The sequence below is a fragment of the Pristiophorus japonicus genome, chromosome 30 (assembly GCF_044704955.1).
Source record: "Pristiophorus japonicus isolate sPriJap1 chromosome 30, sPriJap1.hap1, whole genome shotgun sequence".
In the NCBI taxonomy this organism is placed as follows: Eukaryota; Metazoa; Chordata; class Chondrichthyes; family Pristiophoridae; genus Pristiophorus; species Pristiophorus japonicus.
Window position 1 is genome coordinate 9,961,233 of NC_092006.1, and position 12,849 is coordinate 9,974,081.

At 56.2% G+C, this 12,849-nt stretch overlaps 1 protein-coding gene across 1 annotated transcript in view; it reads left to right on the top strand.

Moving 5' to 3' along the window:
* The window catches only part of flad1 (flavin adenine dinucleotide synthetase 1), a 49,502-nt gene that overhangs the window by 29,532 nt on the left and 7,121 nt on the right, over positions 1 to 12,849 (top strand). The window contains exons 7-8 of the mRNA XM_070868668.1: positions 814 to 887; positions 1,963 to 2,094. Of these exons, the coding sequence (XP_070724769.1) occupies positions 814 to 887; positions 1,963 to 2,094 (206 nt within the window). The remainder of the gene's footprint in view (positions 1 to 813; positions 888 to 1,962; positions 2,095 to 12,849) is intronic.

The window sequence follows — 12,849 nt, forward strand, 5'->3', positions numbered from 1 at the left end:
GAGCAGGTCTCCAGTCGTCCTGGTTAACCCTTGCCACTGGACCGAGACCTCGCTCTGTCAAGCCCCGTGTGGTGGCTGGTGTGCAACGGTCACCCCACGTTAAAAAAATCCACCCACAGGCATCTTCCACCCCCTCAATTGGAGTTCAGGACCTGGAACATGGGGTCCTTCATCGGAACACCTGCGTGTGAACTCGTGGAAGCAAGTCATCCTCGTTCGAGCGACCGCCTACGATGGTGAAGATGACACAGTCTCATCATAAGACAGCCTTCTCCTCCCCGGAATCAGTCTGGTGAAGCTTTGCTGCACCCTCTCTAAGGCAAGGAGACCAAAACTGTACGCAGTACTCCAGGCGTGGTCTCACCCGGGCCCTGTACAGTTGTAGCAGGACTTCCTTATTCTTGTACTCTATCCCCCCCTTGCAATAAAGGTCAGCATGCCATTTGCCTTCCTGACTGCTTGCTCTACCTGCAGGTCAGCTTTCTGTGTTTCGTGTACGGGGGACACCCAAATCCTTCTTGAGCACCCAGATTTAACAGTCCAGCAACTATAACCGTCACACCTTGGAAGGTCCCAGGGCAAAAAACAGCCTACAATCGGGAACCGGGGAACTATTCCACGGGATGTCGCCAGTGGGGCCGCGTGTGGAATAGTCCGCCAACACTCAAAGATGATTGGCTGATTTGTTTTGCCTGTGCCATCTGGGCCAGTGAGAGTGGGGGTATGGGGGGGAGTTACTCCTGGGAGATGGTGGCAGGAGAATTTGCCTCCCTCGACTTGCTTTTAATGAGTGCTTTGCCGTGTCTTTTGCAGGACTGGAGTTACCATGACATCTGGGAGTTCCTGCGCACCCTGTACATCCCGTACTGCATTCTCTACGACAAGGGGTGGGTTGCAGTCGTACTCCCGAACAAATATCATCTCACCTCCTCCTCCCCTTTGCATGTTTCCACGTCCCAGGACATGGGCTGTCTGTACCAAAAGAAAGACTTGCATTTCTACAGAAAGACTTCCCCATCCACGGACGTCTCTAAAGTGCTTTACAGACTATGCGTCTCTATGTGAGAGTGTGGGTGTGTATGTCTATGTGTGTGTTGATATGTGTGAGTGAGTGAGTGTGTGTGTGTGTGAGTTTGATTGTGTGTGTGTGAGTGAGAGTGTGTCTGTGAGAGTGTGTGTGAGTTTGATTGTGTGTGTGTGAGAGTTTGTGTGTGTGTGTGTGTGTGTGCGATAGTGTGAGAGTTTGAGTGTGTGTGAGAGTGTGTGTGTGAGTGTATGTGTGAGTGTGTGTGTGAGAGTTTGTGTGTGTATATGTGTGCGCGCGAGTGTGAGAGTTTGTGTGTGAGAAAGTGTGAGTGTGAGAGTGTCTGTGAGTGTGTTTGTGTGTATGTGTGTGTGTGAGAGCGAGTGTGTGTGTGAGTGAGAATATGTGAGAGTGAGTGTGTGTGTGAGAGTTTGTGTGTGTATGTGTGTGTGCGCGCGCGAGTGAGCGAGTGTGTGTGTGAGTGAGAATATGTGAGAGTGAGTGTGTGTGTAAGAGTGCGCATGTGTGTGTGTGTGTGTGTGTCTGTATGTGTGTGAGTGTCTGTGTGTGTGTGTGTGTGTGAGAGAGTGCGCATGTGTGTGTGTGTGTGTCTGTGTGTGAGTGTGTGTGTGAGAGTGCGCGTGTGTGTGTATGTGTGTCTGTGTGTGTGTGAGTGTCTGTGTGTGAGTGTGTGTGTGAGAGAGTGTGCGTGTGTGTGTGTGTGTGTGAGTGTGTGTGTGAGAGAGTGCGCATGTGTGTGTGTGTGTGTGTGTGTCTGTGTGTGAGTGTGTGTGTGAGAGAGTGCGCATGTGTGTGTGTGTGTGTGTGAGTGTGTGGAGGGTGGGGGGAGAATGGAAGGTGGGTAATTGGATCTTGTACCGTTTCCTAACCTGTGATTTGTGTTCTACCCCCACCCCCCCACCCTCTCTCCCAACCAGATACACCTCCCTGGGGAGCATGGAGAACACGTCCAAGAATCCCAACCTGTGCTACCTCAACCACCTGGGCCGCGAGCGCTACCGACCTGCCTACCGGCTGGAGAAGGAGGAGGACGAGCGGACCTCTAGAAAGTAATTGAAGCAGCTCTTGTCCCCGTCTCGCACTGCCGACTGGCCCCCTCTGCGCTGTCGGTGGGGCAGTGCTGAGGGAGCCCCCTCTCCCACCGAGTACGACTGCAAAGCGGGGGCCTGACGTCAGTGAGCCTCGTCGGCGGGGTGGGCGGGCAGGGGGCCAAGGGAAGTTTTTTTTAAAAAAAACTCTCCGAACCGACAATCGTTTTTGCACAGCGACCATACCAATAGCACCTCACCGATCGCAAATGTGGCAATGTGAGAACCGGAGGAGGCCATTCAGCCCCTCGAGACTGCTCCGCCATTCAGCCCGCTCGCGGCTGATCTGTACCTCAACCCCATTTACCCGCCTTCCCTCCATATCAGTGCCTGACAGCAATCCGTCCATCTCGGTCTTGAAAGCTCCAATTGACCCCCGGCCTCCACAGCTTTTTGGGGGAGAGAGTTCCAGATTCCCGCGGCCCTTTGTGTGAAGAAGTGCTCCCTGACATCACCCCTGAACGGCCGGGCTCGAATTTTAAGGTGAGGCCCCCCTTGTTCTGGGCTCCCCCCCCCCCCTCCCCCACCAGAGGAAACAGTTCCTCTCTCGATCCACCCGATCGAATCTTAAGATGTAATCATCTTAAACACCCTCGATCCGATCGTCCCCTTAATCTCGTACACTCGAGGGAACACAATCCCAGCCTGTGCGACACGCGATCGGGTGTGTTGGACGACAAGGGATGACGAGTACTATTCAAGAGTCAAGCACTGGGTCTGACAGGTTACGGTGAAACCCAAACTTGTTTCTCTTTCCGCCCCCAGTGCCCCACACCCCCCCCCCACTTTGACAACCAAAGAGGTCCGGCCTTCAGTCGCCCCCCCCGCCTTCGAAAAGCGGCAGGCAACCCGGGCTGCCCGGTGACCTTGGATATCCGACTGTGGAGGGCGTCGCGCCCCGAGTCCCATCCCGCCCTCGGACAGGCTGTCGCTGCCCCCGCCCCCACAATCCAGGGCCCTGACGCCGGCGGAGGGAAAGCGCTTAGCCGAGGGAGGCCGCGGTGCCCCGCGTGGAGGGGTTCCGCGAGGGGCCGGGGGGTTGGGGGGGAAGGTGAGTGTCCGCACGGCAAAGCCAGAAGTTCTCCCTCCGTGCGCTGGGCTAGCTGACCGCCCGCACTCGGTGTCTGTGCTCTGCTCGCTGCTATCAGTCATCCAGGGTCGACCAGTTAAACCGTCGCCACGAGAGGCCCCAGCGTCGCTCGGTTATCGAATCACTCCTGCCTGCGTGTGGAGATCGGGCCGTGGACGGGATTGGCTGCTGCCCCCGCCACACATTTTTTTTTTCCCTACGCATTCGCGGGAAGTGGGCGTCGCTGGCAAGGTCGCCATTTATTGCCCGTCCCTAATTGCCCCTCGAGAAGGTGGTGGTGAGCCGCCGCCTTGAACCGCTGCAGTCCGTGTGGTGAAGGTGCTCCCACAGTGCTGTTCGGGAGGGAGTTCCAGGATTGTGACCCAGCAACGATGAAGGAACGGCCGATATATTTCCAAGTCGAGGGATGGTGTGTGACTGGGAGGGGAACGTGGAGGGGGTGGTGTTCCCATGCGCCTGCTGCCCTTGACCTTCGAGGCGGGTAGAGGTCGCGGGTTCGGGAGGTGCTGCCGAAGAAGCCTTGGCGAGTTGCCGCGGTGCATCTTGTAGACGGTGCACACTGCAGCCAGGGGGCGCCGGTGGTGGAGGGAGTGAGTGTTGAAGGTGGTGGGTAGCGTGTCGATCGAGCGGGGCTGCTTTGTCCTGGATGGTGTCGAGCTTCTCGAGTGTTGTTGGAGCTGCAACTCATCCAGGCAAGTGGGGAGTGTTCCATCACACTCCTGACTTGTGCCTTGTAGATGGTGGGAAAGGCTTTGGGGAGTCAGGAGGTGAGACACTCGTCGCAGAATACCCAGCCTCTGACCCGCTCTTGTGGCCACAGTATTTAAGTGGCTGGTCCAGTGAAGTTTCTGGTCAATGGTGAACCCCGAGGATGTTCAAGAGAGTGTGATCACGCACGAGTCAGACTATATTCGAGCCCGTCTCACCTGAGGGGAGCAAGGTGAGATGAAAATAAGAGAAAGAAAATGCAAGAAGGCAGAGATACGTTTTAGCAGCCTTTTAACCGTCTACCTATCAGTGCACTGTCCATGTGTTCGTGTCTGTGTATCGCTTGTCTGAAGCGGAGTTGATCTGTCACGGTTCGAGAACCTATTTTTCAATCAATACACGAGTCAGTCGCTCTGCAGAAGGCAGTGGTATCATGAGGGGGGGCTCTGGATGGTGAATTGAATCATCACTGGCCTATCCCTGCTGGAACTACAGTTCAAATATAACCCTTCCTGATCGTATAAAACTCTCCTGTGTCCAGCTGATGAGATGAGTTCAGTGCAACAAGGAACAATGCAGAGGGAGCTTTACTCTGTATCTAACCCCGTGCTGTACCTGCCCTGGGAGTGTTTGATGGGACAGTGTAGAGGAAGCTCTACTCTGTATCTAACCCCGTGCTGTACATGCCCTGGGAGTGTTTGATGGGACAGTGTAGAGGGAGCTTTACTCTGTATCTAACCCCGTGCTGTACCTGCCCTGGGAGTGTTTGATGGGACAGTGTAGAGGAAGCTCTACTCTGTATCTATTCCCGTGCTGTACCTGCCCTGGGAGTGTTTGATGGGACAGTGTAGAGGAAGCTCTACTCTGTATCTAACCCCGTGCTGTACCTGCCCTGGGAGTGTTTGATGGGACAGTGTAGAGGAAGCTCTACTCTGTATCTAACCCCGTGCTGTACCTGCCCTGGGAGTGTTTGATGGGACAGTGTAGAGGGAGCTTTACTCTGTATCTAACCCCGTGCTGTACATGCCCTGGGAGTGTTTGATGGGATAGTGCAGAGGGAGCTTTACTCTGTATCTAACCCCGTGCTGTACATGCCCTGGGAGTGTTTGATGGGATAGTGCAGAGGGAGCTTTACTCTGTATCTAACCCCGTGCTGTACCTGCCCTGGGAGTGTTTGATGGAACAGTGTAGAGGGAGCTTTACTCGGTATCTAACCTGTGCTGTTCCTGCCCTGGGAGTGTGTGACGGGACAGTGTAGAGGGAGCTTTACTCTGTATCTAACGCCGTGCTGTACCTGCCCTGGGACTGTTTGATGGGACAGTGTAGAGGGAGCTTTACTCTGTATCTAACTCCGTGCTGCACCTGCCCTGGGAGTGTTTGATGGACAGTGTAGAGGGAGCTTTACTCTGTATCTAACCTGTGCTGGTGACATTATTCTATTCAGATCCTTCAGTTTGAGCACAAAAATAGTTAAAATACGATTCTTTTGACTGCAGTAAGTGATGGTTTGTTTTGTTGTTATGTGTGCCTGGAAGTTGTGACTTGAAAGTTTATGTATGTTTGTTGCTGTGCAGTGTACTGTATTCTGATTCAATACAATGAGTACGTTAATACAGAATTTAATTAGATAATGTATGCAATATAAATGTGCTGTAATTTGTTTACATGTCTCTATTCTGCGTGTATAAAGAACGTTCATTTTCCTGGCGTTTGGTTTGTTGTCCAGTGCCGAGGGAGATTGGATTGTCCGAAGTTTTTTTGTTTTGTTTGTTGTGTCTGGTCCAAGGTACAGTGGGTAGCCCTCTCTCTCTCTCGCCTCTGAGTCAAAAGGTTGTGGGTTCGAGTCCCACTCCAGGGACTTGAGCACAAAAATCCAGGCCGACACTCCCAGTGCAGTGCTGAGGGAGCGCCGTACTGTCGGAGGGGCGGTACTGAGGGAGTGCCGCACTGTCGGATGGGCAGTACTGAGGGAGCGCCGCACTGTCAGAGGGGCGGTACTGAGAGAGCGCGCACTGTCGGAGGGGCAGTACTGAGGGAGAGCCACACTGTCGGAGGGGCGGTATTGAGGGAGCGCCGCACTGTCGGAGGGGCGGTATTGAGGGAGCGCCGCACTGTCGGAGGGGCAGTACTGAAAGAGCGCCGCACTGTCGGAGGGGCGGTGCTGAGAGAGCGCCGCACTGTCGGAGGGGCGGTATTGAGGGAGCGCCGCACTGTCGGAGGGGCAGTACTGAGGGAGCGTCGCACTGTCGGAGGGGCAGTACTGAGGGAGCGCCGCACTGTCAGAGGGGCAGTACTGAGGGAGCGCCACACTGTCGGAGGGGCAGTACTGAGGGAGTGCCGCACTGTCGGAGGGGCAGTACTGAGGGAGCGCCGCACTGTCGGAGGGGCAGTACTGAGGGAGCGCCGCACTGTCGGATGGGCAGTACTGAGGGAGCGCCACACTGTCGGAGGGGCAGTACTGAGGGAGTGCCGCACTGTCAGAGGGGCGGTACTGAGAGAGCGCGCACTGTCGGAGGGGCGGTGCTGAGGGAGCGCCACACTGTCGGAGGGGCGGTATTGAGGGAGCGCCGCACTGTTGGAGGGGCAGTACTGAAAGAGCGCCGCACTGTCGGAGGGGCGGTGCTGAGAGAGCGCCGCACTGTCGGAGGGGCGGTATTGAGGGAGCGCCGCACTGTCGGAGGGGCAGTACTGAGGGAGCGTTCCACTGTCGGAGGGGCAGTACTGAGGGAGCGCCGCACTGTCGGAGGGGCGGTACTGAGGGAGCGTCGCACTGTCGGAGGGGCAGTACTGAGGGAGCGCAGCACTGTCGGAGGGGCAGTACTGAGGGAGTGCCGCACTGTCGGAGGGGCAGTACTGAGGGAGCGTCGCACTGTCGGAGGGGCAGTACTGAGGGAGCGCAGCACTGTCGGAGGGGCAGTACTGAGGGAGTGCCGCACTGTCGGAGGGGCAGTACTGAGGGAGCGTTGCACTGTCGGAGGGGCGGTACTGAGAGAGCGTTCCACTGTCGGAGGGGCGGTACTGAGAGAGCGTTCCACTGTCGGAGGGGCAGTACTGAGGGAGCGCCGCACTGTCGGAGGGGCAGTACTGAGGGAGCGCCGCGCTGTCGGAGGTGCCGTCTTTCAGATGAGACGTTAAACCCAGGCCCCGTCTGCCCTCTCGGGTGGATGTAAAAGATCCCGGGTCCACTATTGGAAGAAGAGCAGGGGGAGTTCTCCCCGGTGTCCTGGGGCCAATATTTATCCCTCAACCAACATCACGAAAAACAGATGATCCGGGTCATTATCACATCGCTGTGTGTGGGAGCTTGCTGTGCGCAAATTGAGCTGCCGCGTTTCCCACAATACAACAGTGAGCGCACTCCGGGAAAAAAAAGTACTTCATTGGCTGTAAAGAGCTTTGGGATGTGCGGGTGGTCGAGAAAGGTGCTATAGAAATGCAAGTCTTTTGTTGTTGATTATTTCTTATTCCTTTCTTAACAATTGTGTTTCTTTATAGTACTCCAGCCGAGGGCTAAGCAGTGATTTATAAAGTCCCAGCCTGATCTCTTTGCTTTTATATTCTGTGCCTCGATTTATAAAGCCAACTAACCCGTAATCATTTCGATTTGAAAACACTCGCACCCTCCCCAGCTCCCCCCCCCGCCAGTGTATCTAAATACAAGCCGGGTTAATTTTTGTGCCACGCAGCGTATCCGACAGTGTACGGTTTACAAAGCTCCCGATATTTCCGCATGACTGGATGCAACGCGGCTTACTGCTGTGTGTGTGTGGTGGTGGGGCCGACTGGCGCCTGATCTCTCCCATTGTCTCCCCAGAGCCACTGAAAGGCACGCTGTCAAAGGTTTGCCATTGTTCAGCCCGCAGCCCCTCTTCCAGCGCCTCGCCGAGCTTTTCGCGAAGGTTCTCTGCCCCGTTCCGCACCGCCCCCCCCCCCCCCAACCCCGGCCGCCCTGCGCGCGACAAATAAAAAGAATAGCAGATTGCAGCGGGACTGCAAACGAGGACAGGGAGGGGCTGGAGGGAAGAGAATGGACATTCCACACTTTGTCGCGGGAGCAACAAATCTAGACTGACACTCCCAGTGCAGTACTGAGGGAGCGCCGCACTGCGCTGTCGCAGGGGCGGTACTGAGGGAGCGCCGTACTGCGCTGTCGGAGGGGCGGTACTGAGGGAGCGCCGTACTGCGCTGTCGGAGGGGCGGTACTGAGGGAGCGCCGTACTGCACTGTCGCAGGGGCGGTACTGAGGGAGCGCCGTACTGCGCTGTCGGAGGGGCGGTACTGAGGGAGCGCCGTACTGCGCTGTCGGAGGGGCGGTACTGAGAGAGCGCCGTACTGCGCTGTTGCAGGGGCGGTAGTGAGGGAGCACCGTACTGCGCTGTCGGAGGGGCAGTACTGAGAGAGCGCCGTACTGCGCTGTTGCAGGGGCGGTAGTGAGGGAGCACCGTACTGCGCTGTCGGAGGGGCAGTACTGAGAGAGCGCCGCACTGCGCTGTTGCAGGGGCGGTACTGAGGGAGCGCTGTACTGCTCTGTCGGAGGGGCAGTACTGAGGGAGCGCCACACCGAACTGTCGGAGGGGCAGTACTGAGGGAGCACTGCACTGTCGGAGGGGCAGTACTGAGGGAGCACCGCACTGTCGGAGGGGCGGTACTGAGGGAGCGCCGCACTGTCGGAGGGGCAGTACTGAGGGAGCACCGCACTGTCGGAGGGGCGGTACTGAGGGAGCGCCGCACTGTTGGAGTTGTGGTACTGAGGGAGCGCCGCACTGTCGGAGGGGCAGTACTGAGGGAGCACCGCACTGTCGGAGGGGCGGTACTGAGGGAGCGCCGCACTGTCGGAGGGGCAGTACTGAGGGAGCGCCACACTGTCGGAGGGTCAGTACTGAGGGAGCACCGCACTGTCGGAGGGGCGGTACTGAGGGAGCGCCGCACTGTCGGAGGGGCAGTACTGAGGGAGCACCGCACTGTCGGAGGGGCAGTACTGAGGGAGCACCGCACTGTCGGAGGGGCAGTACTGTGCTCGGCTCTCTGGAGTGGGACTTGCACCAACGACCTTCTGACTCCGAGGTGAGAGGGAGCGAGAGAGCTGCCCACTGAGCCACGGCTGACACAGGAGGAGGAAACTGAAAGGCAGCTTTCAAAACAAAAGGCACAATAGGGAGCAGAGAGAGTCGGCAGTAACTGGCGATGTTGCACTTTTAGGGGATGAAAGTATCTGCGGTGGAATGCACGCAGAGAAACACAGGCAGTGTCTATCATTGTTGGCGCTGGCCAATGGCGGGGCAAGGGGGCGGGCACAGTCCCCCAGAGTCACAAAGGACATTGCAAACCTGTCGCTGGAGCCAGTCACTTGTTGGAACAGGAGTCTCACGAGCACCATGGCATTTGGACTAGCTGGGAAGAGCTTTCTGGGGCAGAACAGTGGTCACGCTCTGCTGCACACCATGAGGGAGTGCCTCTACATCCTGTTGTGCTGCTGGTGCATTAAAGAGATCATCGACTGACGCGGGGGCTCCCCGACCCCACCGTCCCCTCGAGCCTGAGTCGCGGCAGCGGCTCTTTAAACGCTGCTTCTTCTGCGTCTCTCCTCCCCCCCCCCCCCCCACTTCCGCCATGACTGAAGCATGCAGTGGATGCAGCAGGTGAGGGAGTCAAGAGTTTCTCTTGCGTGAATTTCTAATCCCTCACGTGCGTGGGCTGTGACTCGTGCCGCGGTAGTCTCATTAACCATCGGGGCGACAGAACCAAGCTTGATACACGCGCGCGCATGCGTGCAAACACGGCGCTCGCTCGCTGCACAGCCGCCTTTGGGGAGGGGGCGGAGGTGATTGGCCAGAATGGTCCCGGGGATGGAGGGACTGGAGAAGCTGGGGTTGTTCTCCTTGGAGCAGAGAAGGTTAAGGGGGAGATTTGATCGAGGGGTTCACTATCACGAGGGGTTTTGAGGAGTAAATCAGGAGAGACTGTTCCCGGGGGCAGGAGGGTGGGTAACCAGGGGGACACAAATTGACGATAATCGGCGATGGAACCAGAGGGGGAGATGGGGAGAATGTGTTTTTGACGCAGCGAGTTGTTGTGATCGGGAACACGCTGCCTGAAAGGGCGGTGGGAGCAGATTCAATCGGGACTTTCAAACGGGGGAATTGGGTAAATACTGGAAGGGGGGGAAATGTGCCGGGCTGTGGGGAAAGAGCAGGGGGGAGTGGGACTGATTGGATCGCTCTGTCACAGAGCCGGCACAGCACGGGCTCCATGGGCCCAATGGCCGCCTCCTGGGCCGTGAGGTTCGGTAATTCCAGCGGTGGGGGGCGTTGGACAGTGACCAGGAGCTGGGTTCCCCCAGCCACCTCCCCTGGCCGTGAGAACACAGAAGCCAGCTGTCTGTCACCTTACCGCCACACTAGCTGGGTCCAGATAACAGGATGGCGGGCTTGAACCACGGCGCTATCTGGCTCCTTCTCTCCGACCAAAGCCCACAAATTGGCTGCCATTTCCGAAGATGAGGGGGTTGACTTATGAGGAAAAGTTGAGGAGGTTGGGCCTCTACTCATTGGAATTCAGAAGATTGAGAGGTGATCTTATCGAAATGTATCAGATTATGAGGGGGCTCGACAAGGTGGATGCAGAGAGGATGTTTCCACTGATGGGGGAGACTAGAACTCGGGGGCATGATCTTAGAATAAGGGGCCGCCCATTTAAAACTGAGATGAGGAGGAATTTCTTTCAGAGGGTTGTAAATCTGTGGAATTCTCTGCCCCAGAGAGCTGTGGAGGCTGGGACATTGAATAAATTTAAGGCAGAGATAGACAGTTTCTTAAACGGTAAGGGGATAACATATTTGTGTGCCACTCCGCTATCAGCTGTTTAAAATGATCGTTCTTGTTTTCAAATCCCTCCACGGCCTCGCTCCCCTCCCTATCTCTGTAACCTCCTCCAGCCCCACAACCCCACCCTATCTCTGTAACCTCCTCCAGCCCCACAACCCCTCCCTATCTCTGTAACCTCCTCCAGCCCCACAACCCCCCGAGATGTCTGCGCTCCTCCAATTCTGCCAATGTTGAATTGGCAGTGCGGCGATCCTCCAATTTGACAATGAGGGAGCGCCGCACTGTCGGAGGGGCAGTGCTGAGGGAGCGCCACACTGTTGGAGGGGCAGTACTGAGGGAGCGCCGCACTGTCATAGGGACAGTACTGAGGGAGCGCCGCACTGTCGGAGGGGCAGTGCTGAGGGAGTGCCATACTGTCGGAGGGGCAGTGCTGAGGGAGCGCCGCACTGTCGGAGGGGCAGTACTGAGGGAGCACAGCACTGACGGAGGGGCAGTGCTGAGGGAGCGCCACACTGTCGGAGGGGCAGTACTGAGGGAGCGCCGCACTGTCGGAGGGGCAGTACTGAGGGAGCGCCGCACTGTCAGAGGTGCCGTCTTTTGGATGAGACATTAAACCGAGGCCCCGTCTGCCCTCTCAGGTGGATGTAAAAGATCCCGGGGTCACTATTGGAAGAAGAGCAGGGGGAGTTCTCCCCGGTGTCCTGGGGCCAATATTTATCCCTCAACCAACATCACTGAAACAGATGATCTGGGTCATTATCACATTGCTGTGTGTGGGAGCTTGCTGTGCGCAAATTGGCTGCTGTGACTGCACTCCGAAAAGACTACTTCATTGGCTGTAAAGAGCTTGAAACGTCCTGTGAACGTGAAAGGCGCTATAGAAATGCCCGTCTTTCTCGGGTTTTCTTTCTCTTTTTCTTCCTTGTCCCATAAAGTTTTTGCAGTGAATTGTCGTCAAGAGCCTGGAAACATAGAAACATAGAAAATAGGTGCAGGAGTCGGCCCTTCGAGCCTGCACCACCATTCAATAAGATCATGGCTGATCATTCACCTCAGTACCCCATTCCTGCTTTCTCTCCACACCCCATTAGCCGTAAGGACCATATCTAACTCCCTCTTGAATATATCCAATGAACTGGCATCAACAACTCTCTGCAGTAGGGAATTCCACAGGTTAACAACTCTCTGAGTGAAGAAGTTTCTCCTCATCTCAATCCTCAATGGCCTACCCCTTATCCTAAGACTCTGTCCCCTGGTTCTGGACTACCCCAACATCGGGAACATTCTTCCCGTATCTAACCTGTCCAGTCCCGTCAGGATCTTATAAGTTTCTATTAGATCCCCTCTCATCCTTCTAAACTCCAGTGTATAAAGGCCCAGTCGATCCAGTCTCTCCTCATATGTCAGTCCCGCCATCCCGGGAATCAGTCTGGTGAACCTTCGCTGCACTCCCTCAATAGCAAGAACGTCCTTCCTCAGATTAGGAGACTAAAACTGAACACAATATTCCAGGTGAGGCCTCACCAAGGCCCTGTACAACTGCAGTAAGACCTCCCTGCTCCTATACTCAAATCCCCTCGCTATGAAGGCCAACATACCATTTGCCTTCTTCACCGCCTGCTGTACCTGCATGCCTACTTTCAATGACTGATGTACCATGACACCCAGGTCTCGTTGCACCTCCCCCTTTCCTAATCTGTCACCATTCAGATGGAAGGCAGGATTGCGCCCCTGACCGTGATCTCGAGCTCTGGACATGGCAGGCTACTGGAGGGGTTGAACTACGGTTAGACTGTCGCCGTGAGGGTGTGTCAGGGGACAAACCTGTGAGGCATTCGCCAGTAGCTGCCCCTTGCCAGCCCGTGTTGCGGTCGATGCAGAGAATGTCTCGGGCGGACCATCACCAGCGACAGGCCGGAGTTGCAGAGCCCACCCCGACAAGATGTCAGCACGTGTGGGTTATGGGTGAGGGCCAATTGCTCCCTCTCAATGATTGCTTTCCCATGTCCACTGATGGGGGAGACTAGAACTAGGGGGCATAATCTTAAAACAAGGGGCCGCCCATTTAAAACTGAGATGAGGAGGAATTTCTTT